We start from the raw sequence: 27,356 nt of genomic DNA, 5'->3' as shown, positions 1-27,356 counted from the left end.
GGTCCGGTACGTCCGTCTATGAGTATTTTTACATAGTGTAAACCATCGTGATCGAGGAAATGCCGCCAGCATCCTTGGTACAATGCCTCAAGGGCCTATTTTAGATATAAGTTAGTTATAGTAATCATCTGTATATATCCATTATGTATATTGTTCTTGTCAATAAAAAATTTTCAACCATCGTTTATAAATATGTCTAAAACCCACCAAGAAAAATCAAACTGTCAGCTGTCAATCATTATACGTCATTGTCATCTATTATTAGCAACACAAAAATGGATGAAGCTGTTTATCTAAAATACGATGGGAAAAATATTGATATCAAACAAGAAAAACAAGACAATGCCGACAGTTACAAATACGAATTCGATTCCGGAAGCCAAGACAGTAGCAAGAGTGGTAGCGGGGGATACCAGCGATGGGCACCTAATTTGAATGGAATCAGAAAAAGTGCATTTACGCCGTACAAATCCGTTCAATGCACCGCGTTGACTAATTTGCAACGAGGTAACGTTATTTCCTTTATATCTGTAAGTTTACTAAGTTTCTAAGGTCGCGCAAGCGGACAGCGCGTAAACAGCATTTTTTAAACGCTCCGTCTTAATTTATTAATTACAACAGTTAAAAGTGAGCTTTGTAAATTGAAACTGGTATCAATATGTTCCATATAACACAGTGATTTAGTTTTAGTAATAGTGAGTTTGATAAAAAGCAGTGAAAAACTATAAATAACAAAAATAGCCAAAAGATTCGAACGGATTGCAAATTCATATACCTACCACAAGAAAACGCGTAAGCGGCTTCAAAAATTGCCGCACTTAGGCCCTTCCGACCGCGAAGATGCGCGCGGATTCCTTGCTATAACCGTGCGCGATTTCCAGGAATCGCCGTAGCCCGTGACGTGAACTCTGGTGAACTTTGCTTTCTATTACTATAAATTACAAGCCCTTTTAAAAAAAATGTCGCCGGGATCCTCAGTGAAGTGTGCGCACTGCAAAAAGCCACTGCTTAAAAAACTACATTTGCGTTGTTGTAAATGTTACGAAGAATACGACCTAAATTGTATCAATATGTCATTCGAGAGATACAAATCATTCTACGCGCCAGATCAAAAGCGTCGATCTAACTGGAAATGTCCTGATTGCTTGAAAAAGCTATCTACATATATACATACAAAGAATCATCCTGTCAATGCCGCACTTGGCCCTAATAAGAAGAACGAGTGCAATACAAAACTTGATGAGTCATATACCTCCGAAGTAAGTGTATTAGGTGATACTTTACCGGACGAATCGCTAAATCTTAGCGGTACTGTTCCACAAGGAATGCTCTCTCCAGGAAATAATGTGATATGTATAGAACAATTTGAGAAACTTCTTGATAGAAAACTGGACCATTATAAAATTGCACTGGTTTCGGAAATAAAAATGGCAATAATGTCGGAAATTACCACTGAAATATCCCAAATGAAATTAGATATAACACAAAACAGTAATATCTTTTCCACAGAACAAAAAAACCTGAAAGATGAGATAGATAGAATGAATAACCAGATATGTAACTTGAATGCGCAAAATCAGCAGATACAAAAAGAACTAAAAGAAGTTCAGGAAAAAATTAAATATCCCAATGAATGGAAACAGACAGAACACTTGCAAACTATGGCCTCTACTGAAAATTGCAAAAAAATTATTATCTTTGGTTTGATTGAGCACTATTGGGAAACTGAGCACAACCTGTATGACCGCGTTATCCACATCTTTCAAGACATTTTAAATGTCAATATCGCCGGTTATATAGAAGACTTAAAACGAATTGGCAGAAAAGGACCAAAAAGACCAATAGTAGTTGAACTGTTGAGCAAAAAGATGGCAAAACACCTGATTCAAAATGGCCACTTTTTCAAAAACACTGGCTTAGGAATATCGGAATTTTTAGATGATAAATCCTTGCAAGAAAAAAGAAGAATTAGAGAAGTACTTCTTGATGCACGGAGAAACGGACATCATGCTATATTTAAAGATAACATCCTGTTAATAGATGGTAAGATACATGAAGGACACTCCAACAACAAAACCACAGTAGCATTAAGAAACCCATCACAAGAATCGACTAACAACCATAACGGAAACGTAACCGAACAGAATAATGAAAATAATGAGCAGAATAACACAATTGAACAGAATACTACACATTCACAAGACCAGCGAAAACACTCTCACAATCTCCGAACTCGTCCTCATAATCATAATTTTCGTAAATTTAAGTGAGTTTAAGATTATTTTTCAAAATATTCGCAGTTTGAACAATAAACGCCACTTAATAGAATCAGTTACTCAAGAAGATAAACATATACAAGCCATCTGCCTTTCAGAAACCTGGATTACAGCAGCAAAACTAGATTTATTACAGCTAGAAGAGTACCAAGTAACTTCCAAGTTTAATAGGAGCATCCACGGAGGTGGCGGTGTGTGTGTGTTCCTTAAAAATAACATACCTTTTATCGAACGTAAAGACATAAGCGACTTATCCATAGAATTTGTTTTCGAAGTTTGTGCCACTGAAATTCTACACTTAAATATGTTAATTGTAGTTATATATTGGCCAAACAGCCAAAGAAATCCAAACATATTTTATAAAAAACTCGAAAACCTCTTGCAGATTATAGTTACAAAAGACGTTACCAAAAACGTTGTCATAGGTGGTGACTTCAATGTGAACGTTTTAGAAAAATCTGCTCTTTCAATCTCACTAATCAACCTCTTGATTAGTTATAACTTCCAGCAATTAGTAAACGAGCCCACACGAATTACAGATACAAGCTCAACATGTATAGACTTACTTTTTACCAATTTTCATAATAAAAATAATGTTGTTTCTGTCTACGAATACGGTTTCTCAGACCATAAAGGCGTTATATATACCATACCTAACAACACCAATAACCAAGATCGCAAAGTTTGGTTTACTAATAAAAGGAAATTTACAGAGAACAATATTAGTGCTTTCAAGTCTTATTTATCTAAAATTAACTGGAGTACTATTATTGACAGCAATAATAACATCAATGAAAACTTTTACTCCTTCACAGCTACTATACAAAAAAATCTAGATACTTGTATCCCTAAAACGCAAGTTAAAATAAAAAAACAATTGAATAAAAAGTCCTGGTTAACTACAGGTATAAAAACTTCCTGTAAACACAAACGTCTCTTAAAAATACTGATCACCAAAACAAATAATCCTATTTTACATGAACACTACAAACATTATGAAAAACTGCTGAAAAATACTGTAAAAAAATCTAAAAAGCTGGATTATATTAATAAAATTAAGAACTCTAATAACATCACCAAAACCATGTGGCATATGATAAAGAAACGGACTAATAAACTTCCGAAAAAGAACAGAATAAATATTAAACTAAACATTAACAACAGTATAACAGATGACCCCAGTATCATAGCAAACTACTTTAACAATTTTTTCGTATCGGTAGGAGCAGGTGATGGACCCTGCGTGCGTAACGCAGCCGGACGCCCTGTGCTCAACCCCACTCCAAATTCGTTCTACCTACAACCAGTCACTGAAATAGAAATTCGTCATATTATACGAAACCTGAAAAATAAGAGTAGCTTTGGACATGATGAACTCCCGCCTGTCCTTATAAAAAAGTGTGCAGACGAACTGTCCGCACCCTTAGCCTTCCTAATAAATCAATCTTTCTTCGAAGGCATAGTTCCAGACTCGCTTAAACTATCCATCATAAAACCTATTCACAAAAAAGGCAAACAAACTGACTGTAATAACTACCGCCCCATAGCTCTTTTACCAACCTTTTCCAAAATCATAGAAACCGCTATGTCAAAACGACTCTACACATTTTGTGAAAAATACTCCATATTTAACGAAAACCAAAACGGATTTAGAAAAAACCATTCCACAACTTTGGCAGTTTATAATTATATCAATAAAATATTAAACATAATAAATAATAAACAATATGCTATAGGCGTATTATTGGATATGAGCAAGGCCTACGATAGGGTATCATATGATGTTCTGTTGAAGAAATTGTACGGTATTGGGGTAAGAGGGTTTGTACATAAATGGTTTGACTCTTACCTCAAAAATCGAGTGCAATTTGTAGAAATAGAGCACCATAACAACCACACAGGAATAATTTCACGCATACATTCAAATAGAGTAAATGTTACTCAGTCCATTCCACAAGGTAGTGTATTAGGTTGCTTACTGTTCCTTATATACATCAACGATTTGCCCTACTCCATCAATACACCTAGTATTTTATTTGCAGATGATATCTCAGTAGTATTTCCGTGCATAAATAATAATAATCTTAATTCTAGTCTCACCCATATCCTGACTGAAATAGATTCTTGGCTAACCGAACATAACCTACAATTGAATTTCAGCAAAACAAAATTAATGCAATTCAGACCACACCAAAGACAACCGTTAAATATAGATTTCTCATACAACAACATTAAACTGGAACAAACTGATACATTTCCCTTGTTAGGATTAACCATCGACACAAACATTAATTGGAAAGACCACATACAGAAAGTAAGCAATAAACTATCCAGATTTTCATATGCCTTATTAGAATTAAAAAAAACAACAGACTTAAAAACTGCCACTTCCGCCTATTATGCCTACGCCCATTCCATACTCCGCTATGGCATACTCCTTTGGGGTAATAGTACGAATGCCAATAACTTATTTATTCTACAAAAAAAATGCATCCGAATTTTAGCGAACATAAAACCAAGGGAAAGTTGTCGGCCACATTTTAAAAACCTGAAAATATTAACACTTACCTCCTTATATATTTTTGAAGTTTGCACTTTTGTCAAATTACACAGCTCTTTCTTCCTACAAGCAAAAGACCGTCATGCAAAACCATTAAATCTCCGCCAAAATAACTTCCTTTCCTTGCCCACTTCTACCTTAAAAATATTTCACTCCGGACCACACATGATGTGCATAAAAATCTTTAATAAACTTCCGCAGTCAATAAAAGAAATAGAAAATTCAAAATTATTCAATAAAGCACTTAACACACATCTAAAAGACAAATCTTTCTATACGCTGCAGGAGTTTTTTGATAATGGAACGTTAAATTAATACCTATGCTATGAGTAGGTAACTTAGCTCTTAAGTACTGCCTGTGATCTCAAATAATTGTCTCTAAATCTTTGTACTAGATTGTTATTTAGTTATAAGACTGCTGCGCCCTTGCAGGGTACATATTATGTAATTTTTGTGTACTTAATATGATTGCAATAAATGCTTTGTCTTGTCTTGTCTTGTCTTGTTTTTCTGGAAGTTTCTAATGTTTACGTGGTACGGGCAGGCAATACGCAGGCGCGGGTGACAGAGCTGCCCCAACCGGACAGCAGCTTCCACGCGAAGGCCGGGCGCGGCGAAATCACGCGCGAGGACGTGAAGCTGGAGCCGTACGTGGACATCACGGACGAGCACGGGCTCACGGCGCTGCACTGGGCCGCGAGCTACGGCCAGCTCAACAGCTGTCAAGACCTAGTTTGGTAAGTCTTTGTCTACACTTCCTTTGTTTGTTTTCATTTGACTTAATTAACTTTCTTTAGGTCATATCAATTTTTTTGGCAAATGGAGAAATTGTGTAGGAGATGATAATTATACATAAGACTCAATAACATATGATTAAATTTAATATACAAACAGTTCTTTTCAAACAAATAAAGTTTATAGCAGGTTATTGAAAAGTTGACATATTTAAATTTGTTTTTTGTCTAATATTGTAAACAACCTACTCATTAAGTGAAATGTAAATTTCTTTTGAGTAAATAAATGTCTTTAACCAGAAATTTTGAATGAGTTTTACATAAAATACAATTTTACATCACTAAGTTGTCACCGTGTAGTTAATAAAATAGCCTTTATTCTGAGATAGGGTAGTTTTTTTTTTTACATTATATTATATCTCGCAACTCAGTTTGCCTCCTGACAAAGACCTCCTCTAAATCTCCCCAGTGGTTCCTGTCCATAGCCGCTCTTCTCCAAAACGGTCCCGCTGTTAGAGTTATTTCGTCTTCCCACCTGCAGAACTGTGGGCCTTTCTTGCGACTATTTCCTCTAGGGTACCAGTTTGTTATTTCTTTGCTCCACTTTCCTTCTTTAGAGCACATCATATGTCCCGTCCATTTCCATTTTAATTGGTCTATTCTGTGTAAAATATCTGTAAATTTGGTCTTTTCTCTTATGTCAATATTTCTTACTCTGTCTCTTCTCCTTAGTCCTAAAACGCTCCTCTCCATTCCATGCTGACATGACGCAAGTTTCGCTCTGTGTGCTTTTGTGAGAGGCCATGTCTCGCATCCATATGTTATTCAATTCAATTCAATTCAATATTTTAATTCGAATAATACAATCCATATTAGTGTTAGTACATAGCACAGTAAAACTTATAAATCTATGTTAGTGACACCTATAACAACAAACAAAAATAAAAATAATAATAAACATTAATTAAAAGCGGCGCGGTGCGGCGAGCGGCGGCGCGTGCAGCCGTACCCAGCGCGCGAACAAAGGCGAGTCCCAGCGCTGCGCCAGCACGCTTAGAATACTGTTTGGGCTACTGCGAAGACGGTTTAGTAATGACGCACACCGCTTTCTAACTATTGCGTCAAAACTATCAGTGTGCGCCTCAGCAAACATAGTTGACGCACTGCAGTAACGCGGCAGCCCAAACAGCACTCTAAACGCGTTATTGTATTGCACGCGCAGTGCGTTGTATGTCCGCTGCGTGAAATTGACCCACAGATTGCACGTGTAGAATGTTTGGCAGTATGCTTTAAAAAGCGTTAACTTCACTTCAGTACTACAACGAGCAAATCTGCGGGCCAGCATGTTACTACGAACACACAACGCCCTGCGCTCCCTCTCCATGTCATCATTATCTGACATGTTTTCTGTTACCCAGTGGCCAAGGTACTTAAACTTCTGTACAACTTTTAAAGCGGTACCACAAAGGGTAACAGGTGTCATTTTGTATGATTTTGGTCCGGCTTTAAATTGCATTACCTCGCTTTTCGAGGTATTGTACCTCAACCCATGGGCAACTGCATATGATTCACATGTCTTCACCAATCTCTGCAGTGCACCAACCGAGGGGCTCAGCAGCACCATATCATCCGCGTAGCTGAGGTTATTAACACACACCCCGTCTACGTGACATCCGACATAGGTACTGCTGAGCTCCTCGATTAGCTCGTTCATGTATAGATTGAACAGCTTAGGTGAGCTCAACCCCCCTTGCCTAACCCCGCAGTTCATCCTATACACGTCAGAGTGCACGCCGGCCCATTTTACAGTATTCGACTGGTGGCCGTACCATTATTTAAATAAAGCTGTGACCTCACGAGGTACGCTGGTACGTTCGCGTAACTTATGCCATAGCTAGTCATATGCCACCATGTCAAAAGCTTTTGACAGATCCAAGAAGCAGGCGAAGACTGGCGTCTTACGAGTGGTGTAGTAATGGACAGTCTGCTTGAGACACAACACTGCGCTTTCAGTAGATAAGCCCGGCCTAAAGCCAAACTGAGCATCATGAATGTTCAAATGGTTTCCCAGCACGTCAAGCAAACCATCCCATTGTTATACATGGAAGTATGCAGGTGTTGAATACCTTAGTTGTTAGAGTTAGTTTAGTAACATTGTTAGTTAAGAGCTTTGGTTTATTACTATTCATTATAAGGCCGAAATTATTGCTTTCTTGACATAATTCTCTTACCATCTATTCTAGTATTCTAGGTGATTCTTCCATCAACACTAAGTCATTGGCGAATCTAAGGTGACTGCGCCGTTTTCCATCTATATTAATGGCTTTGCTTTCCCATTTCAAGTTTCGAAAAATGCTTTATAACACAGCAGAGAAGATCTTAGGTGAAATAGGGTCGCCTTACCGGACTCCTTTCTGTACTGGAAATTCTTTCCCCACTGATTCTAGCTGTATTCTGGCACTGCTGTTGCAATATATCTTTCTTAGAACATTTATATAGACCTGAGGTATTCCTTTTTGCTGTAGACTATCCCAAATTCGATCATGGATTAAGCTGTCAAAGGCTTTGTTGTAGGCTATGAATGCAATATACAATTTTTCGACAATTTGCTTAACAGTATGAATGTGGTCTAAAGTGTAAACCGTGTAGTTATTTAAGTTTATTTAATTGGTAACAGCTTAACAAAAAGTGATGTCTTTAATATAGAATAACTAAGACTGTAAAAGATATACTTTTGAGCGCGAATTTTAGAAATTTATCTATATATCGAAAAAAAATCTGGAATGTCAGATACTTTTGGCGCGTTGTTTCATCTGCTACTTTTGATGTTGACTGTACAAAAACATAGTAAAATAATACAAAATATTTTTAATACAATTGCTCAAAAAGTGCTACTTTACGTAGCTGTTTAGCGTGCGAAAAGTTGGTTTTCGCGCACAAGTGCACTTTCAATTTTTTTTTAATTTATACTTGTTCCATTTCATGACTACTTATATGAGTGAGTGTTAATGTTAGTTTCCTTTAAAAGTCGTAATGGATGTAAAAACCTACTGTAACTGTAAGAATAATAAAAATATACATATTTCATATTTTATTACTTACCTATTCATCATTATAACACAATTAAATCATTGAATTTCATAATTACACCTCACATGATCAGTGCAAATAATTAAATTGAATGGATAACTCATATGCATACTTAGCGAGAATGACCAACTCAAACTATTTATTTACTAAAATGTATTGTACGCCTACAATCTTTTCTGCTTTGCCCTAAGGTTGACTGGTAGAGAATGCCTCATGGCATTAAGTTCGCCTTTTGTACATTAAGTTTTTCTTTTGTGCAATAAAGTTTTTAAATAAATTAAATAAAATAAATATTGCAGGAGCGGGGCCAATGTCAACGTGCGTGGGCCCGAAGGGGAGACAGCACTACATTTGGCTGCCGCTGGTGGACACCATGACATTGCTAAATTTCTGTTGAATGAGGGAGCAGATGCTGATGTCCAAGATGATGTAAGTAGTTAATAATCCAATTACTCTAGCAGATGGTTCAAAAAAGTCATTTGCAATTTATTTATCTTTTGTTTGAAATGGTAATTATCATCTATCTATATTTTCCTTATTAATATGCCTTGTCCCCTATACATCCCAGAGTTAATTCTGACTGTAATTTATAATTGCAAGGTTATTAGTCAGTAACAAAATCTTGACAATGCTTTATTTTGAAACTGCTAGTCGCAAATGGAGCTCTGTACAGCTCAGAGTAAAATAATATTTGGGCCCCTAGGACATTACACTTTCTATTGACATATACATAAGTATAGACACTAGTTTACCCTCTGAATTTAGTTGTTAAACTAGTTTTAAATACTTTTTTATAACATTTTCTACTCAGTTAAGTCCTCAGCAAGCTCAACCGAATTTCACCTTCCCATACAAACGGAGTTTCGTTCTCATTTTAAAACTACGCGTTGGGTTGTAATTTAACTTTATTATTATTATTTAATAAGCAGGCAGGCAGTTTGGCATCAGTTGTCAAACTGCCTGCCTGTATCCAGTATTCATAAAGATAGTTATCATGAACGAGTAGTAGATATAATATGCTTGTCTAATTTATTTTTAAACTGGTTCACATTTTGTGCTAAAACCACACTAACATTGACATAAGTTATATCTAGTCTTATAATTAGTTTTTATAGCTCCAGTTTAAATAACAAACGAAATAGAGCAAAAGTAATTTTTGTATGAAAAACAAAATTCACTGTATTTTTTATTTAAACTATGGTATCTCAGACTACACAAACTAATCACTGGACTAGATATACCTCATCCTATTACAGGTTCAGTTTCAGAACAATCTAGCTAGTCGTTTTAAGATAAAAGCGTAACTACGTTTGTATGGAGAACCGAGCTTGCTGGGGACTCTTTAACTTGTACACCTTATTCCATAGATTTAAGGGTTCTCAGTGGTCACCTGGTCAGTTAAGAGATTCCTTGGGTTAAGAGTGTTGTTATTATTTTATTAAAATAATAAATAAAGGTTTAATTTTTATCAGTTCAGATTCAAAATCGTTACAATTGTTCTCTAATCAAGCTCCTGTTATTTTTCAGTCTGGCAGCACTGCTCTGATGTACGCCGCAGCGGCAGACTTCCCCTACACCTGCAACGAGCTCCTGATCCGCGGGGCCGACCTTACTCTCACTAACGATTATGACCAAGATGCATATACCCTCAGCACTACTAACAATAGTAAACTGGGTAAGTTACTTCAACTTTTAGGTGACTTTTTCCCTTTTTTGTGGACCCTGTAAAATTTTGCGGTCCTATTTATTTTATTGTACGACGTTCTGTACATTGCGGCCTCAGATCTCTAATTGATACTATTGATAGCGACTTTTCAATTTGCCTTAAAGTCGCCACGTTAAGACGAAAGGGGACAGCCGCTTCTCCATACAAACATAGTCCCCATTTTCCTCTCTGGATATTGACATCATGGAAAATATTTTTACATAATTTGATGTATAATAAGACAGCTGTTATATTTTTTAGATTTTTTGGTTATTGTAAAAAAGCGAAAAACAGATTTCATACAAGTGTTGTTAATATATATTTCATGCTCCTCTTTTAATAATTAAAAATTCGAAAAAATCAAACGTAGCTGTGGTTGATATACAACAAATTGTGTTTATATATTTTCAATAATGTGAATATTCAGAGAGGAAAATGAGGACTACTTTTGCATGAAAAGGTGATTTCGCACTGTTCCACTTTCGCCTTAAGAAAAGCCCAAGTTTGTAGAGGTCTTCGAGGTTGTAGTCAGACAATGGACTTTTGTTCTACTGTGACTTGTATAGATTTTTGGCAATAGGCGCGTTCACACAGAAAGAGCCGCCTCGCGAGGAAATTGCCGCGTGAAGCAGCTCGGTTAGTGATGTGCCTCGCCTGAGGAGATGCGGCCGAGGCACGTCTTCACAGACCGAGCTGCTTCAGGCAGCAATTTCCTCGCGAGGCGTCTCATTCTGTGTGGACCCACCTAATGGTTGCACCAGTATTTCTCTGCATTGAAAGACATCGGCAAACATCTGCTTGTGGTTAGTCCCAAAGTAAAGGTTGTTAGGTACATAATCTCTCATCATCAGAATTAAAAAACGGTATATTGTAGTGAATAGTTTTTTTTTTTGGAATACTCTAGCCAATCTAACAATATATTTTCCTTTGTTTCAGCACAAACTGTGATAGAAAACTTTTTAATTGGTTGTCTAAGCAAAATGTGAAGATGGACCAGACCAAATTAAGTTGGAATATCCACACAATTCATTTGCTTTAACAGTTGAATGAAGAAATACAGGGATTTAGTTTGTAACATAAATAAATAATGTATCTATTTACTTCATTATATATACAGATCATGTTTTATGAAATAAAAGGTTTTGAATTACACCTGTAATATGATTTATTACGTCATGAATATTATACAAATAAACCACTGATAAAAATATAATAGAACAACATTTTCAAAATGGAGTCTTCCATTTAGTTGTGTTAATTTTTTATAAAATTATGAGACTGTTTAGTAACGTTATAAATACGGTATTTGACTAAAATTCCATAACAACATAAATAAATGTATGTCTGGTTATCCTTAACATAATTAAATATACATTGCACCATTGTTCTTATCTTTAAAGATATACATAATTTACAACCACCTTTTAAAAGTGTTAACTCTAATTGTGACATAAATTGCACTGTACAGTAAAAAATGTATCAAAACATCTCATCTCAGCCTGCGATTCTAAAGTACAATAGTAAAATAAATTTCTGATTTCAATATTTAATTCTAATATCCGACCCAGATAATCCATAAATCGTGCATTGAAACATGTAGGTTAAAAATTGGACCAGGTAACGTTTACAATATGATTGCGAATAGTCGGGTCCACACAGAGCGAGCATACGGGCGAGGCAATTTCCTCACGCATAGTACAGCCAGTGTAGACGTGCGCGTTTACTCGCTCAATGTGGACCCGGGTATTAAATAGCTATCAAAGATTCATTAATGTGCCATTAATGTCACCACACGCACTTAAACGCCTTGACAATAGTGGCGTGTTCAGATATTTGTGAGCACCTTGGCCGCTCCGATATATCTCATGGCGATTGTACTAGATATAATAGAGAAACTCGGTGGGCACGATTTTTTCTTAGTCGTTACATATAGTTTTTGTATCTATTACCTGGTATTATCTGGTAGGTTAGAAATCAGTCTGCCAAGTTTACAGCTTAGATTCGGTAAGTTTACAGCTTAGATTCGGTAAGCCAGTTGAAGGCCTGCGGCTTCCTGCTGCTGGCGGGGTTGATGAGGATGTTGATGATGCTGGGGCGGTCGGTGACGGCCACGGCGGCGCGGATGGCCTGCTGGACGTCGGCCACGGAGCGGCACAGGTGGCCTGTCTCTCCGAACATCTCCATCATCTTCTCGTAGCGGACTTGCACGCTCAGCGCGGTGGGCGGCGTGCTGGAATAACAAGTAGATAAAGTGTTTGAAAATCTACACCAGCTACCCACACCGTCCCCAAAACGACGGCCATATGACCACCCCACCAGTCGGTGGGGAAGCGACCCGCGACAGCCGCCGCAGCCGTGAGGCGGTAGCGGCCCCTCATACCCCCCTGACGGGGGGTATCGACAGATCACTCACTTGAAAATCTATTGGATACGTGCGAAGTGCATGGTGGGGGTAAGTAAAGCGATCCCAGCGCATAAGGTGGTAAAAACTAGAACTAACTGCGGATAGCGTCTTTAACATTTCGTACAAGTTATATGACATGATATGAAACTTTTATTTGCGATTATTCCTGAAATATTCATTTAAATTGTATGGTGTAAGGGACCATTGTGACCTGTATGAAATGCTTAATATAACTAACGTATTTAATTTGATAATTATTAATACTGCTTCCGTGTAAATGCAACAGCTTTGCAAATGCCACATATAATGTGATCTTTTTCTAGAAGTTATGAATGGGTATAGTAAAAACGATAGACATTCAACATCGCGGACTTTATTGTAGACCCATGAAAGAGAGACAACCCCACCATACATTGTGTTGTTATAGCTCAAACGGATTAGGCAGCGTTTTCGATTAAACCTCCAGCCAGCGTGTTTTTTTCCGAAAACATCGTTATATTTCAACCAATTTACACAAAACCTTAACAAGTTATATACCTAAACCTTCCTCAAGAATCATTCTATCGATAGATTAAAGTCGTATGAAAATCCGTCCAGTTTTGGAGTAGTTTTATAAGATATAGTGAATTGTGGCTCCGATTGCTGATAAACTCGCAGAGACCAGACTCAGGTGGTATGGCCATGTGATGCGTAGGTCAGATGATTATGTCGTGAAGAAGTGCCTTTCCATCGCAACATGCAAAAGGGGAAGTGGTAGACCGCTAGCCACATGGCTAACGACTGTCCAAAGGGACATGAAAATTCTCTCATTAGAATGCAATGACGTATATGACCGCAACAAATGGCGTGGCATGGTTAAGAAAGCCGACCCCGTGTAGCGGGACAAAGGCGAGGACAAAGAAGAAGAAGATGTTTTCCCCTAGACTTGCGGACGCTAGATTGCGTGACAGTCGTGCACATAGCGAATAACCCGATGGCGGATGTTTCATCGTATTTATAATAACACTTTTATAAAACAGCCATTTCTAAAAGATGGTTTAAAATGTCATTAAATCAAGGATTGTGACCATGTTTTTATCATGTCGCGCATAGTAATTTGAGTAGCACCATAAAATTATTACATGTGACCGCGACCGGTACTTTGTCGCTTGCCATAAGGACGAGATTTGCTTGTATCTTTATACGAATAATCTGTCAAGGCATCCTTATGGCAAGCGACAAAGTGGGACGTTTTGCCGGCCGCGGCCACATATGTAGTTCCACTCACGAAAAAGAACACCAATTGTACATTTCCGTTGTTATTGTCATGTTGTGTGCGCGACCTCAACTCTGCCGATATTTACGAGATGTATTGACAGTTATTTTTTTTTTTTTTTTTTTTTTTTTTTTTCAAATATTTACGCGGCATTACAGCATATGCCAATACACCGAATAATTAGACTATACAAATACAAAACATATATAAAATAAAAAACAGATATTCATTAATAATCACATGCAAGTGCTGGAAAGCCTATCATCCATCATCTCACAGAACCTCAGACACGCCTGGCACACATTCGCCCATCTCCCCCTTTCCCCGTTATCCCTTATTTATAAATATACCTCGCCCCCAGCTTACAATACTACTTAACAATTACATGATTTGTTACATAATTTGTTGTAATTTGTTTTTTTGTTAGTAAAAGTTATGATTAGCTAAAATCAAGTTCTATATGTTCAACCTCTTGCGCGGCATTACAATATTTGGCGTTGTTGAACTGCGTGCAAGTACAGTTGAGTCGCTCGCGGTACAACACACGTGGGCTCATTTTTGAGCACTAGTAAGGCTGCTATAATTATTATAGTTCGTTGGTAGGAACTTACCACTGCGCGGGGTCGCCGCCGGACTGGATGTCGGCCATGACCTCTTTGTCGAAGCCGCTGTAGATGCCGTTGTTGTTCACGATGATGATGATCACGGGCAGCTTGTAGCGGAACATCGTCTCGATTTCCATTCCTGCACAATGATAAATAAATCTGTAAGACCCAGTATAATACCTGAAGTAGCCTTAGCTCCCTCGAGTATGTTACACCTACAAAAATAATTGGATGCGCAAGTTACCCCATGATTGGCCTTTTAATCAAACTATTGGCGTCGGATCCTATTTTATGTATGCAGGAAAGTCGCCACTACTGCCTTAAAAAAAGGTTCAAGGGACCAAGGGTGAGACAGTCCTTAAGTCCTACTCGCAAAACAAATATTGGAATTTTCAAAAAATCTGCTGCTTGCTCACACATAGTTTAATCATATAACAATTTCAATGTACAGTCACCATCAGATATATCGGAGCAGCCAAGGTGTTCCCAAATATCTGAACAAGCACTAAGGCCTTGACAATAGAGGCGTGTTCAGATATTTGTCGACAGTACTCGTCTGTGTTCTTGTCTCGGTTAGTATCTAGTTGCGTGCGGGTCGCGCCTCACCCGAGAAGCCGAAGGCGGAGTCGCCCTCGACGCACACGACGCGCGTGGCGGGCGCGCGGTCGCGGCACCACTGCGCCGCCGCCACCGCGAACCCGGGGCCCACCTGTACACCGTACAAAATACCTTACATACAAGACAATATCGCTATATTTCGGGACCTGGACCCGCTATATATCCGTGCGGGTAGGAGGGCTTGCCACTGTAACCTAAACTGCAAACATGACATTTCTCTCCGCATCAATAATAAAAACCGGCCAAGAGCATGTCGGGCCACGCTCAGTGTAGGGTTCCGTAGTTACTCTTACGCCACAATAAGCTAAACTGGAGCTTAAAGTATAGTAAATTGTTAACCAAGGGATGAAACGGTACCTTTCACGCGAGTTAAACAAATCGGCAAATTTGCATAATCAGTACCTAATTAAGTCTTTTTACTATGAAAGGGAAACTTTTTGCGATAGCTCAAAAACAGCTAAACTGATCATGTCCGCTATAGTTTTCATTTAATGTCTTTCTTAAGCTTTACTTCCACGATTTTTTTCATATTTTTTGGACCTATGGTTCAAAAATTAGAGGGGGGGGGGACACATTTTTTTTTTCTTTCGGAGCGATTATCTCCGAATATATACACTTTATCAAAAAATGATTGTTGAAGACCCCTATTAGTTTTGAAAGACCTTTCCAACGATACCCCACACTGTAGTGTTGAAGCAAAAAAAAAAAAATCACCCCCACTTTACGTGTAGGGGAGGTACCATCAAAAAAATTAAATTTTTTGATTTTATTGTACGACTTTGTCGGCTTTATTGATTTATATATCCATGCCGAATTTCAGCTTTCTAGCACTAACGACCACGGAGCAAAGCCTCGGACAGACAGACAGACGGACATGGCGAAACTATAAGGGTTCCTAGTTGATTACGGAACCCTAAAAATGGGTTCGTGTGCCTTGAAATTTAAACCTGATGAATAGTTGTTTATATTAAGTTTGACTGGTTCGGATATTCCTAAATATTCTGAACTTATTGCTTACTTGGAATGTCAATGTAAGGCATTAAAAATGTCTATTGCTTTAAAGACAACATCTAAACAGTAAAGTAAGTATATTGATCTAAACAACCTGTTATCAAAACAGCGCCTCATCACAATGCTAAAATGGGCATGGGTATATCCAAGAGGGCAAAAAGGAATTAAATATCGATATTGTAATTTGGATCATTACATATATGTTTATGTGCAACCGATTTAAGGCTTTGAATATTGAACAGATTTTCTGAAGTCTAAAATTTTTTGCCGACAGCTCACGCACGCTCCCTATACATTTGTGCCTACTCCGTTAAAAAAAAAACGGTTGCTGGAAAATGTATGGTGACATTGGTGACAACACTTATGCAACAAGAGGCAGAGTATTGTTCACAACTTTTAAGAGGAATTACTGCATAAACTGAAACCTTTGGATAGGTAAATCAGTAAATCAATGGTTAACTATAACCCCACGGTGCCAAAACTGCCGGCATCAATACTATACCGCGGTAAGTCGTTGTTCAGCAGGCCGCGCCCGATGTCCATCGTATTCACGTAATAATTGATTAATTGTCAAGTAAACATTGAACCAGTGTAGTGTGTTGTTCACAGTACCCCCATGGTGCCGAAGGTGCCGGCGTCGAGGCGATGCCGCGGCAAGTCGTTGAGCAGCAGGCCGCGCCCGATGTCCATCGTGTTGGCGCCCTCGCTCACGATGATGGAGTCCTTGGGAATGGCTTCTTGTATTGCCTTGAATACCGCGAAGTAGTTCAGTGGAGTTGACACGTCGTTGGCTTGAGCCTGGGAAATAAATTGATAAGTTTAAGCTGTTTTACTCGGATACTGCAACAGCAGGCGTATCATAGAAAGATATTAGGAACCTATGACGTGAATAAAATTAAAAATTCATTTTCTGGTTTATGAAGACTTGTTGACCGAAGAGTAAGCCAAGGTCTCCGTTTTGACTGGGGCAAACTGCTTTCGTATGATTGGATATTCTCCTCTAAGTACAGGTCGTAATTCTCAACCGTTTCTGGTGAAATTTTGTGAGTAAGTTCAGTAGGTAAGTAGAATTTTTTGGAAATGTTCAGAATGGTGGAAATTGGCATAAAGGGGTTAAGTGCCACTAGGGTATATGGCACTTAAGACCATTGTGAGTACGCTGTGATAACGACTCAACAAAATGTTTTTTGTTTTTACATTTTTTTAAGCTTTGACTAGTTTAATTTTTTATCAATATATTTCAAATTTGAATCATATATTTATTTTGAATTAATCTAATATGTAATAATCAAAAAGCAAGCGGAGAGTAACACGTTACAGTTTTTTTTTAATACTACGTCGGTGGCAAACAAGCATACGGCCCGCCTGATGGTAAGCAGTCTCCGTAGCCTATGTACGCCTGCAACTCCAGAGGAGTTACATGCGCGTTGCCGACCCTAAACCCTCCCCCCTCGTTGAGCTCATGTTGGAACCATGCTGATAATGCGATGTTATGGTCGGTACTATACCGACCATAACAAGTTTGTACAAGTGTAATTGGTGTCAAAGCTGTTCTTATAAATAAATAAACAATATCATAGGCACAGGGTTCAATATTGCGCATATATATATATATATATACACATATATATAAAGCATAGTTCATATAGAATTGGTAAGCACTAGAAGATTGTTATTTTTTTAAGTTAATAAAATAACAAAGTTATGAATGGTGAATTTTAAATAGTAATGTATTTAGCTTTCAAGTATTTATACATTTAATGTGTTTTCATAATGGACTCCCGTCATTTACTGCACAACACTTTTGTCGACAGGCGAACGGCTAACAAATCCATTTTTGGCGTGTTGATTTCTTGTAGATCGCAATGAATTGATACCCTGGACAATTTGACTAGTCTTGTTTATTTTTTTTCATAATTGCCCAGTAGTTTTTGATAGATTGAAATTGGGGACAATTCGCAGGATTCACCTCGCGGGGTATGTAATTGGCCTGATTATTAGCATACCATGCCAAAACTTTTTTTGAGTAGTGGCAGCTGGCTAAATCTGGCCAACATTTCACAGGACCGTTATGGGTTCTAATAAATGGCAATACTCATTTCTCTAAGGACTCTTTAATATAAAGGTCCGACTTCTTACAGCCACAATTATAAATTCCTTGCCATATCATATGTTTTTATGCGAACTTGTCAAGTTTCACGAACTTATATTTTTCGGGTAAATTAAATTCCGAACCGAGTAGTTGATTAAAATCGAGTTTTACATACGTCTTGTCGTCCAACAACAAGCAACCTTCGAATTCTGTCAATACTGGGTCGTACAATAGTCGAACTAGTGTTTTAGCTTGTCGGATCTGTTTAACAGTCCGATTTGGCTGTTTTATTGCTCGATAGCTCTTATAGCCACCTCTGAGGTGAATCATCTTTATCATTCTAGAAGTTTCTTTGAATTTTTGGGATAAATCGTAATTAGACCGTCCTGAATTTTGTTTGAGTGACCTTGGGACATTTTTTCCGAAAATCTTGTTATTTGTCCCAGACCTCCGATTAGTTTGTATTTTCCTGTCGGCTGATAGAGTCTCCTTGTAACGTTTTATGACCCTACAAATACTAGGTTTTAGCATCTTAAGCGACTTAGCTGTCTTTGACCGGGATCGATAAGAATTTTCTAAGTATTTGTGCACGATCAATCTCCTGTTCTCAATTTTCATGGTCGAAAGCTTTAAAATGCATAAAGCTAGAAAAATAATATTTTCACCATTAATACTGTGAAGGTTGGTGATTGAACTGTAATTGTCAATTTTTTTCCCGCCATGGAATTATTATTTTTTAAACATTACTAATTATGTGCCAATTCTATATGAACTAAGCTTATATATATATATTTACTTAACTTGATAAGAAGGATAATGATTGCATAATCATGTGAAAATATTGTAAAGCAACTACGGAAGGTATTATTTTCAGAATATTTATTCATTTTATTCAGTTTTGTAGTACTTTCTTTCGTAGTTGCTTTACAATATTTTCACATTGTTTTGCAATCATTATCCTCCTTGTCATGTTTTAAAAATATGTACAATATTGAACTCTGCTTCCCAGACATAAGGTCAAAAACTCAAATCTTATCAGATGTACTTGACTGCCCCGATCCCTCTCACGGGAATGACGCATAGCACGATGACCTCATTTGCAATATTTTTTAGCTAAAAGGCCATATCTCAATACCAGCTCTATGCGACTCTAAACCCTAATACTATGAGCTAGGTCTCAATTTCGAACAAATACATCTTTTTCAGATACATAAGATTGTTAGTTTATATGGTCTATCAACATTGCAAGTCTGGGCGCAGCGAAAATTGTAAACAGTTTAAACAATGGCATCAAACGGTACGTACGTGTTTTTGGACTTAGGGACAGTAAATGATCCCAAAGACAAAAATGTCAAATATATAACGGAATTGAGCATGGCGGCGGTCAGAAGAGACAACCTCATAGACTCCGGACAATTTTACGAGTTTTCGGACGAAGACTGCGATCTTATTGGGCATCAAAATACACCTCCTGTTCCAAGAGTCCAACTCAAACTTACGCTCTGCTTCAACCCAGGCCTAGAAGAGCTGCTGAATGGAGGCTTCAAAATCGCCGAATTGAAACCAGAAAAATATTTTGATGACTGTTTCGATGTAATAGACAACTTTCTTGGCATTTTAACTGAGCCAGTATATTTGGTCGCACACAATGGGTTCAACTTTGATTTCCCGATATTAAAAAGACATCTAAAGGGCAAGACATTTTCAAAAGATGTTATGTGTGCGGATACCTATTATGGTTTTTATGACATATTAGAAAAACAATCTGTAGATATTGAAGTGGCTATAGAAAATACCACAGTCCAACTTGCTAATTCCAATTTAGATGATTCACCAGAAGGAAGTAAGAAACGCTTGGATGACCTAAGACAGGCAAATGCTGATAGAGTAAAGAAAAATAACGGATACCCTTGGGCTAAAAAGGAAAATAGACCTGCAAAAAGCTACAAATTGACGAACATTTACGAAAGAGTACTGAAATGTAAGCCAGAAGACGCACATAAAGGCGATATAGACTGTCAACTGATGATACGAATTGCTGTAAAATTGGCTAAGGAGTTTGTAGAGTGGGTGGAGAAAAATCATTCGTCATTTGCGGAACACGTAGAACCGACTTCGGAGGAAAAAGAAATCTTGGAAAAGGATAAGGCGACTGCAGAGGTTGGAAATTCAGGAAGCCACAAGTCCTAGGTGCATATTTTGTTCCCTTTTTGTCTGTGACTGATTATAAATAGCTTACTTATAATTATACAAATCAATTCAATATATTTTTATTAAGTACTGTTATTTGTTATATTTTAATACCCTAATGGGACAATCGCACACAGTAATCACGATAAGCGGGCCTACCGCGAACATCGAGATTACGGTATCTGCTTGCCGCGCGAATACGGAAGAGCGAGAGAGGCAGATACCGACCATTCGATGTTCACGGTAGGCCGAAGACTTGTGCTGTGACTGTTGTGAGCATGGTAGGCTTGAGACTTCGTAGCATATCTTTGTTTTAGGATCTATGGTAACGCTATAATAATTATATATATAAAAGAATATAGTCTGTTAAACCATTTATGTCAGTAATAATAGAATAAAATATGCAGTTTACGGGATATTTAACGATGTGACAGACGGACGGATGGACAGAGTCGCACCACAATAACAATTCGAATTAGCAATTCTAATCTTATTAAAGTTATTAATAATTTTGTCTACTGAGATACTTACAAATTTTCATGAATTATTTAGGTTTTATAGTAAAAAAAAATTATATTAGATGACTCATAGAAAAAGTATTGTATACAATAGTGATAGCCAGCCAGCTTCGTTGCCTAAACACTGTACTCGACTGAAACGTTCTCTATTATATCACGATTGTATGAAATACTATATAATAACCCCCTTATTCACAAACCTCTACTAAAGTTAACAAGCCGCTATTAATCGTTCGTCCCTTTCCATCTTACCAATACGTCGGAAAGGGATAAACGATTATTAGCGGCTTGTTTACTTTAGTAGGCGTTTATGAATAAGGGGGTAAGTATATCGCCCTAATATCGCAACGTCCTAAAATGACATTCTGAATAGTTTAAATCCTTACCGCGACGAACTCAGTGTTGGCCTTTTGCTTCTGAGCAAGAGCCTGCCACCAGGCGTGCGAGGGAGACAGCGAGAACTTCTTCTCGTCCAGTTTAGTCGACAGCGCTTCAACGAACGGCTGGATGTCAGAGTGCACTGCTACTTCTGATTTGACGCTGTTGTGGAACTCTTCAGGGCTAATGTCCACCTAAAAGTATATGGGTCAATTAGCTGTGAAACTTAAAACCTAAGAATAATTTCAGTAGCTTTTCATCATTTTGTATGGGGAGTGAAATATTTCTTTGAAAAATGGAAACTTTCTCTATTTCTTGTGTAATGTTAGATAACTTTTCCAACCTATTTGGAAATTCTCCGTAACTTGCACGTCTTTAGCTGTGAAGCATTGGTGTCATGAATAATTGATGATTTAGATTTATATCATAATATTAAATAACATTATACATTATTTTACGCTTATCTACCTATATGAATTTATGAGAAAAGTAAAGAAAAATAGGTCAACTAATTATACAAAATGGGAAACATCGTGATCGAGGAAACCGGACTAATCCCAATATGGCCTAGTTTCTCCTCTAGTTTCGAAAGTTAGATGGCGGATGCTTTCGTAAAAACTAGTGCTTACGCCAATTCCAGAAATTAGTTGCCAAGCGTAAGCCGGGCACCCATGAGCCTTGGCAAAGTTGATAACGCAGCAAAGCCGGGACAACATTAGGACGATGATGACGCAGTTAAAGATCAGTGGACTCATTTATCACACGCGCTTTCAGAAGACACTGAAGTATTTACCTGGATGATCTTGACTTTGGGGTCGAACCGCGGCGTCTGGCCGAAGTGCAGCATCCAGTTGAGCCGCGCGCCGAGCAGCAGTATGACGTCAGCTTTAAGAAGCGCTTGTGTGCGAGCGGTGGACACGCATTGCGCGGAAGTGTCTGGCACTACGCCTTTACCTGGGTAGCAAGTTAATATGGCGTTATAATCTGACATAAACACACTTCTTTTGTCTTGCAGTTGCAATTAACTTAGCACCTTTGCATATAAATTTCTATGCAGGTCAAATCACCTTTTTCTGCAACTGATTCAAAATTCAAAATTTATTCTGCAAGCAGGCTTCAAGGGCTCTTTTTAAAGTCAATACAACATTTATAGTAACATCATATAGTGTTAGGGTTCCTAAAAATGGTGGAGAAACCAGAAACCCTAATTAGCAAGTAACTAATGTCCCAGCTAATTTCACTAGTGACTTACCCATGGGAGTAGGCAGGAAGGGTAGCCCAGTGTCGGCAATAAGTTTCCGCAGCGCGTTCTCGGCTCGGGCGTAGGCAGCCCCCTTGCCTACGATGACTAGAGGCCGCTCCGCTGTGGCCAGTAGCTCGGCCGCGCGAGCTACTAACGCTGGGTCGGGGTGGGCTAGCTTGACGGTTTCTGCGTTGTAGAGTTCGGGCACTTTTTCTTCTTCGACTTCACTCTGAAAGTAAAAGGGATTATGAAAAAATATGACTTATTATTTTAATAAAGAAATGCTAAAGGAGTAATGCAGCCCATGCAGTCCATGGTTGGCTATTTGCGATTTCTACAATCTTATTTTTTTTATCGTGATGGTTCCATTACTTCTAATCATCCGGGCGTTTGACGTTTGACGCATGGGAACTTTCATCTTGAACTAGGAAAGGTTGTAAAACAAATCAATTTATTTTACAGTACATATGATATGGTGCCACTTTCCCGGGCTTTCGCGTGCGGGAATGAGCTGACAGCGCATACGTCGAAACTTTAAAGAGCCATATGTACTGTTAAACGCTGTACGATACACGTGCGAATAGGTAATTCGCAACTCGTGTGGATTTAAAACACTCCCTTCGGTCGGTTCCTATTTTCTGCACTTGTATCGTAAATAACTATTATTAAATATTTTTCGATATGTATTTTTTTAATACTATGTCGGTGTCAAACAAGCATACGGCCCGTCCGATGCGCGGCGGCGATGTGTTTTAAGTATTAAATCTTTTATTATATACCTTAGTTATAAACTGAAATAGTTGTCATATACTAAAGAAAAGGTGACCAAGTCGCCGAGGCCGGAATTGAACCAGCGTTTTCAGATTATGCGGCCAACGTCCAGACCGTTTCCGTGGTCTAGTGTTCATGGCGTTAAGCTGAAAACGCCTGTTCGCGCGCTACGTACTCGCTGTACAGACGAGCCCACCTGACACATGTACACTCACCAGCAGCAGCGTGCCGGGCATGTCGAGGTAGGTGGCGCCGGGCCGGCCGGCGCACGCGAGGCGCACGGCCTTCTCCACGTGCAGCGGGATCAGCCGCGCCGACGGCGGCCGCGCTACGTACTTGCAGTACAGGCGCGACGAGTCCACCTGAGGAATTAAGTAAAAAAAAGTTTAGTATATTTTGGGCCAGGACTATCTCATTTCAAAGATAAACATAATGATTAATTTGTCTTACGCTGGGCACAAGAAAGCAAAAGGAAGGGATGAGGTTTCTTTGTTCTTACTGACTGACAAGTTGTTTTTGACTACCTATAGATGCAATAGCAGAAATTGTAATAAAAGGAAAATAGAGAGAGTGTAAGTTACAGAACATAAGTAAAATTTGTACTCGCAATTTTTTGCAACATAAACGAATATCAAATATATAATAGGTATGTGTTAATTTAAGATTGCCAAGTTTATTATTTATATTTATTTTAGCATGTCGCTTTAAAATGAGAGTGTAACTTTGATTGTTAGGCAGCGGCTAAGTGCGTGTGACTTTTGAATCTGCAATGAAATGTGGTGGTGATGCTAAATATATATTTTATTGCAGACTTCACTTACACGCACTTATATGTAAGAAAAGTCCTTTATTGTCTAAATCTTTCTGGCATTAATATAAGATTTAACCATAAAGGTTTAGGATTGTTATTTTAGTTCGATTATCAGTTGCATGCCTAAAAGTATATCTTGCAATTTAAAACAAAAAACATATTCCCAACATTGCTTATTTTTACATTCATTGTATAATATCTCCATTAGATAACACTAATCTAAATCAATAACTATAGCTTAAGATACTTTATCATATCTGTCCTTCTGGTTACCACCTAAAGGCAAGATTAGCATTATATTTAAAGGTCATCAATTAAACTTGATATGCATACTGATAGGTACCACACTCACATAGGTAAAACTATGTGAAATATTGATGGGTGGATAGACAATTTATTTTATATTATTAAAAGACCAACAGCTTTAAGAAACAGTATAGACTTATAACTAGAATACAATTATGAAGCCAATAACAGGTCTTCCTAATATACTGGTAATTCTGTAAAAATGGAAGAAGAAACTGGGTAATTTGTATATTTTTTCTTTTCAATACAGTTATTCCCACATTTTTATACCTGTGGCCACTCCTGGAACCCTCCAATGCCTTCATGGTCCTCAGCACAGGAGCCAGCAATGACCAGCAACGGCCACGCATTCACCTGTGCATTAGCCATGCCACCAACACAGTGCAACAATCCTGGACCGGATACTGCCAGACATACTCCTGGCTTTCCTGTAGAGCAGCAGGGTAATTCATATTTAAATAATTAAGTGTTCAATTAAAATTGTCTACAGTTTCAACAAGTATACTAGTCATTCAGTAAGGCATCCTTTGGATATTATAAAATGTAAATATGTAGTTCTATAGCAAAGATGATGATGTAATCCTGGTATCCCTCATTAGGGACATAGGGCTCGCAGAAGATTTTCCATCTGTCACAATCCTAAGTGGCTACTTCCAGCTCTTTCCAGCAGAGTTCAGTTGAGCCAGCCTCCTTCTCAACTGATTGCCTCCATATCACACGAAAGTCGTCTCCTCTCAACATCAATATGAGATAATAAATGACCTGAACCATGCCATGCCTATTGTAGTAAGGTGTATTTGAGTAATTCTGACCAATTCTTAATGTTGTTTAATTCCAAAACTCACCCATAATTCTTTCATAGTAGAGTCCGTTTTTGGAATTACCTGACATTCTGAACTTTACGGAAATATTCAAATACATCTTAAAGTAACACTGATCTGTGCCAAGTATTATCTTATCTTATCTTAAGAGTAGTAAGAACCTAATTAACATTTTACAGTTTAAATCAGTCAGTGGCAATCCTTAATTATCATGAATAATCAATTAATCATGATTAAAAAAGGGTAATTCTTTCCTAGATAAGGTTAAAATAAGTGTTTTTAAAAAAAATATTTTTTGTACAAGCTTTTATCGCTGACTGTACTTTTCTTTCCACAGACAACTGATACTCAATGAGACACTTCTAAGAACTCCCAACAAAATTAGGTTCGGCTGTTGTATCACAGAGTTCCTATGGCCACCTCCTGTCTCCATCATCAGATCAGTTCGATGGTACCATAATATTGCATTGTCACTCAATTTACATATGTATGCAAATTTTCAGCTTCACCAGGAACCGGAAAGTGGATCAAATTTAGCTTGCAAGATTTGATTACAGACAACGGGACAGGTGAGAGAATATAAAAGCTTGTAAAAATATTAGAAATCATATTCCAAGAAAATCTTGTACCTGTTAGATATCCAATAGCCTGTGCAGCGTAAGCAGCAGCCTGTTCATTGCGCATTCCAATATACTTGAGCCCCGCCATTTGGAATGCCATTGCGGTCTCTATTACGGGTATACCCACAATACCAAATACATATTCTACACCCTGAAATTACATAGGCACAACATTAATTGCTTCCTGTGTAGTTTTTACACTAGTTCTTAGTCTTTGGAGTGGAATTAAAACAAATTGCTGCAGGTTTCCTCAGAAGTAGCTTTAAATGCAGTTATTTGTCTCATTCACCAGTAATGCTTTCAAAGGAACTGATTATGCTTATAGATGATGGAATACTACCTAGTACACTAGATTTGTTCATAATAACTTACAAAGTATAGTGTAGGTACTTACATCAAAAAATAATTTAAATTTAAAAGCATTTCATGTTTTGTAATTTAAAAAACAGTTTCTTATTATATCTACATATATAACACTTCTTGATAACAAGCATGACTACTTAGTAATAAACAACACGACTTTTTTTATGATTATGGACAAAGTTCATTGTTAAGACAAAATTAACCTTTATTTAGTCATAGCTTAGTAAAATTAGACATTAATTATAAAAAAAATCATTGTATCTTACCTGTTTCTTTAAACTTTCGGCTAATATAGTATTCCCGTCGGTCACCATACTTCTGTTTAACTTTGGCGAAACTTGAATCGATTTTCTTAAAGTAACTTGTGCTAGACGACCTAAAAACATGTTTCTAGAAAATAAAAATTCCAAGAAGCGGTACAAAAAACACACGATATATTATTTATTCCCAAACGACACTGAGACTGAATAACAGTGCAAAGGTATATTATCACAGTTTAATCATGTCATAACAAACTTACTTTTGACAGCGCTAGCGATATGGTTTACAACTCGTTCGGCGTATCAGACAACTAATAAACTCTGCGTAGGTATAGATTAGTATTATTTGTTATCACAACATTATCATTTATCATGCTACGAATTTAATCAAAACTGAACTTTAGAATTTACTAAGCGCGTATATTTTGCTTATCACTGTTTTCGGTTCAGTTAGTTCAGTTGTCGGTGTTATCATATCTGTCACTTTGACAGCAGCTGAGGTCCTACCGCAAAAAACGAAAATCGAAATTTCGTTATCTACCTCTCTATCGTTCTTACATAATCGAGCGATAGAGAGACAGATAACGAAATTTCAATTTTCGTTATATATTTTGGATCGCATTACGTCAGTAGAATGAGACGGAAAATTTTAAATACGTCACACACCTTACTTAATTCAGTCGTGCTAACTGGCATCCTAAATGGCCCATTAAATCCACACGTTA

The 27,356-nt window shown here is 37.7% G+C and overlaps 3 protein-coding genes across 5 annotated transcripts; 2 read left to right on the top strand and 1 right to left on the bottom strand.

Annotated features, from left to right (window-relative positions):
• Positions 1-236: 236 nt before the first annotated feature.
• Positions 237-11,517, top strand: LOC133526082 (DNA-binding protein RFXANK-like). The gene is made up of 5 exons (XM_061862535.1): positions 237-507; positions 5,381-5,573; positions 8,960-9,089; positions 10,188-10,335; positions 11,302-11,517. The coding sequence occupies exons 1-5, from the start codon at positions 276-278 to the stop codon at positions 11,349-11,351; spliced, it is 753 nt and encodes a 250-aa protein (XP_061718519.1). The 5' UTR covers positions 237-275; the 3' UTR covers positions 11,352-11,517.
• On the bottom strand, positions 11,513-27,121 carry LOC133526077 (2-hydroxyacyl-CoA lyase 1). Of its 3 annotated transcripts, none has more exons than XR_009800684.1 (12): positions 26,638-26,867; positions 26,018-26,159; positions 24,838-24,995; positions 23,666-23,812; positions 22,689-22,908; positions 22,230-22,390; positions 21,445-21,630; positions 16,871-17,056; positions 15,236-15,338; positions 14,636-14,768; positions 12,155-12,595; positions 11,513-12,119 (listed from the first exon to the last, which is right to left on the bottom strand). XR_009800684.1 is itself a non-coding variant. In XM_061862522.1 (12 exons), the coding sequence occupies exons 2-12, from the start codon at positions 26,683-26,685 to the stop codon at positions 12,376-12,378; spliced, it is 1,704 nt and encodes a 567-aa protein (XP_061718506.1). In that variant the 5' UTR covers positions 26,686-26,747; positions 26,892-27,121; the 3' UTR covers positions 11,513-12,375. The 3 variants fall into 3 exon arrangements, 2 of the variants coding, with proteins under 2 accessions (XP_061718506.1, XP_061718505.1); XM_061862522.1 differs by adding an exon at positions 26,892-27,121 and having other exon boundaries at positions 11,513-12,595; positions 26,638-26,747; XM_061862521.1 differs by having other exon boundaries at positions 11,513-12,595.
• LOC133526493 (three prime repair exonuclease 2-like) lies at positions 19,581-20,636 on the top strand. The gene has a single exon (XM_061863148.1). The coding sequence runs from the start codon at positions 19,635-19,637 to the stop codon at positions 20,538-20,540; it is 906 nt and encodes a 301-aa protein (XP_061719132.1). The 5' UTR covers positions 19,581-19,634; the 3' UTR covers positions 20,541-20,636.
• Positions 27,122-27,356: the final 235 nt, after the last annotated feature.

The sequence above is a fragment of the Cydia pomonella genome, chromosome 16 (genome assembly GCF_033807575.1).
Source record: "Cydia pomonella isolate Wapato2018A chromosome 16, ilCydPomo1, whole genome shotgun sequence".
Lineage (NCBI taxonomy): Eukaryota > Metazoa > Arthropoda > Insecta > Lepidoptera > Tortricidae > Cydia > Cydia pomonella.
The sequence above is the reverse complement of the archived record's forward strand: the minus strand, read 5'-3'. Positions and strand labels throughout refer to the sequence as shown.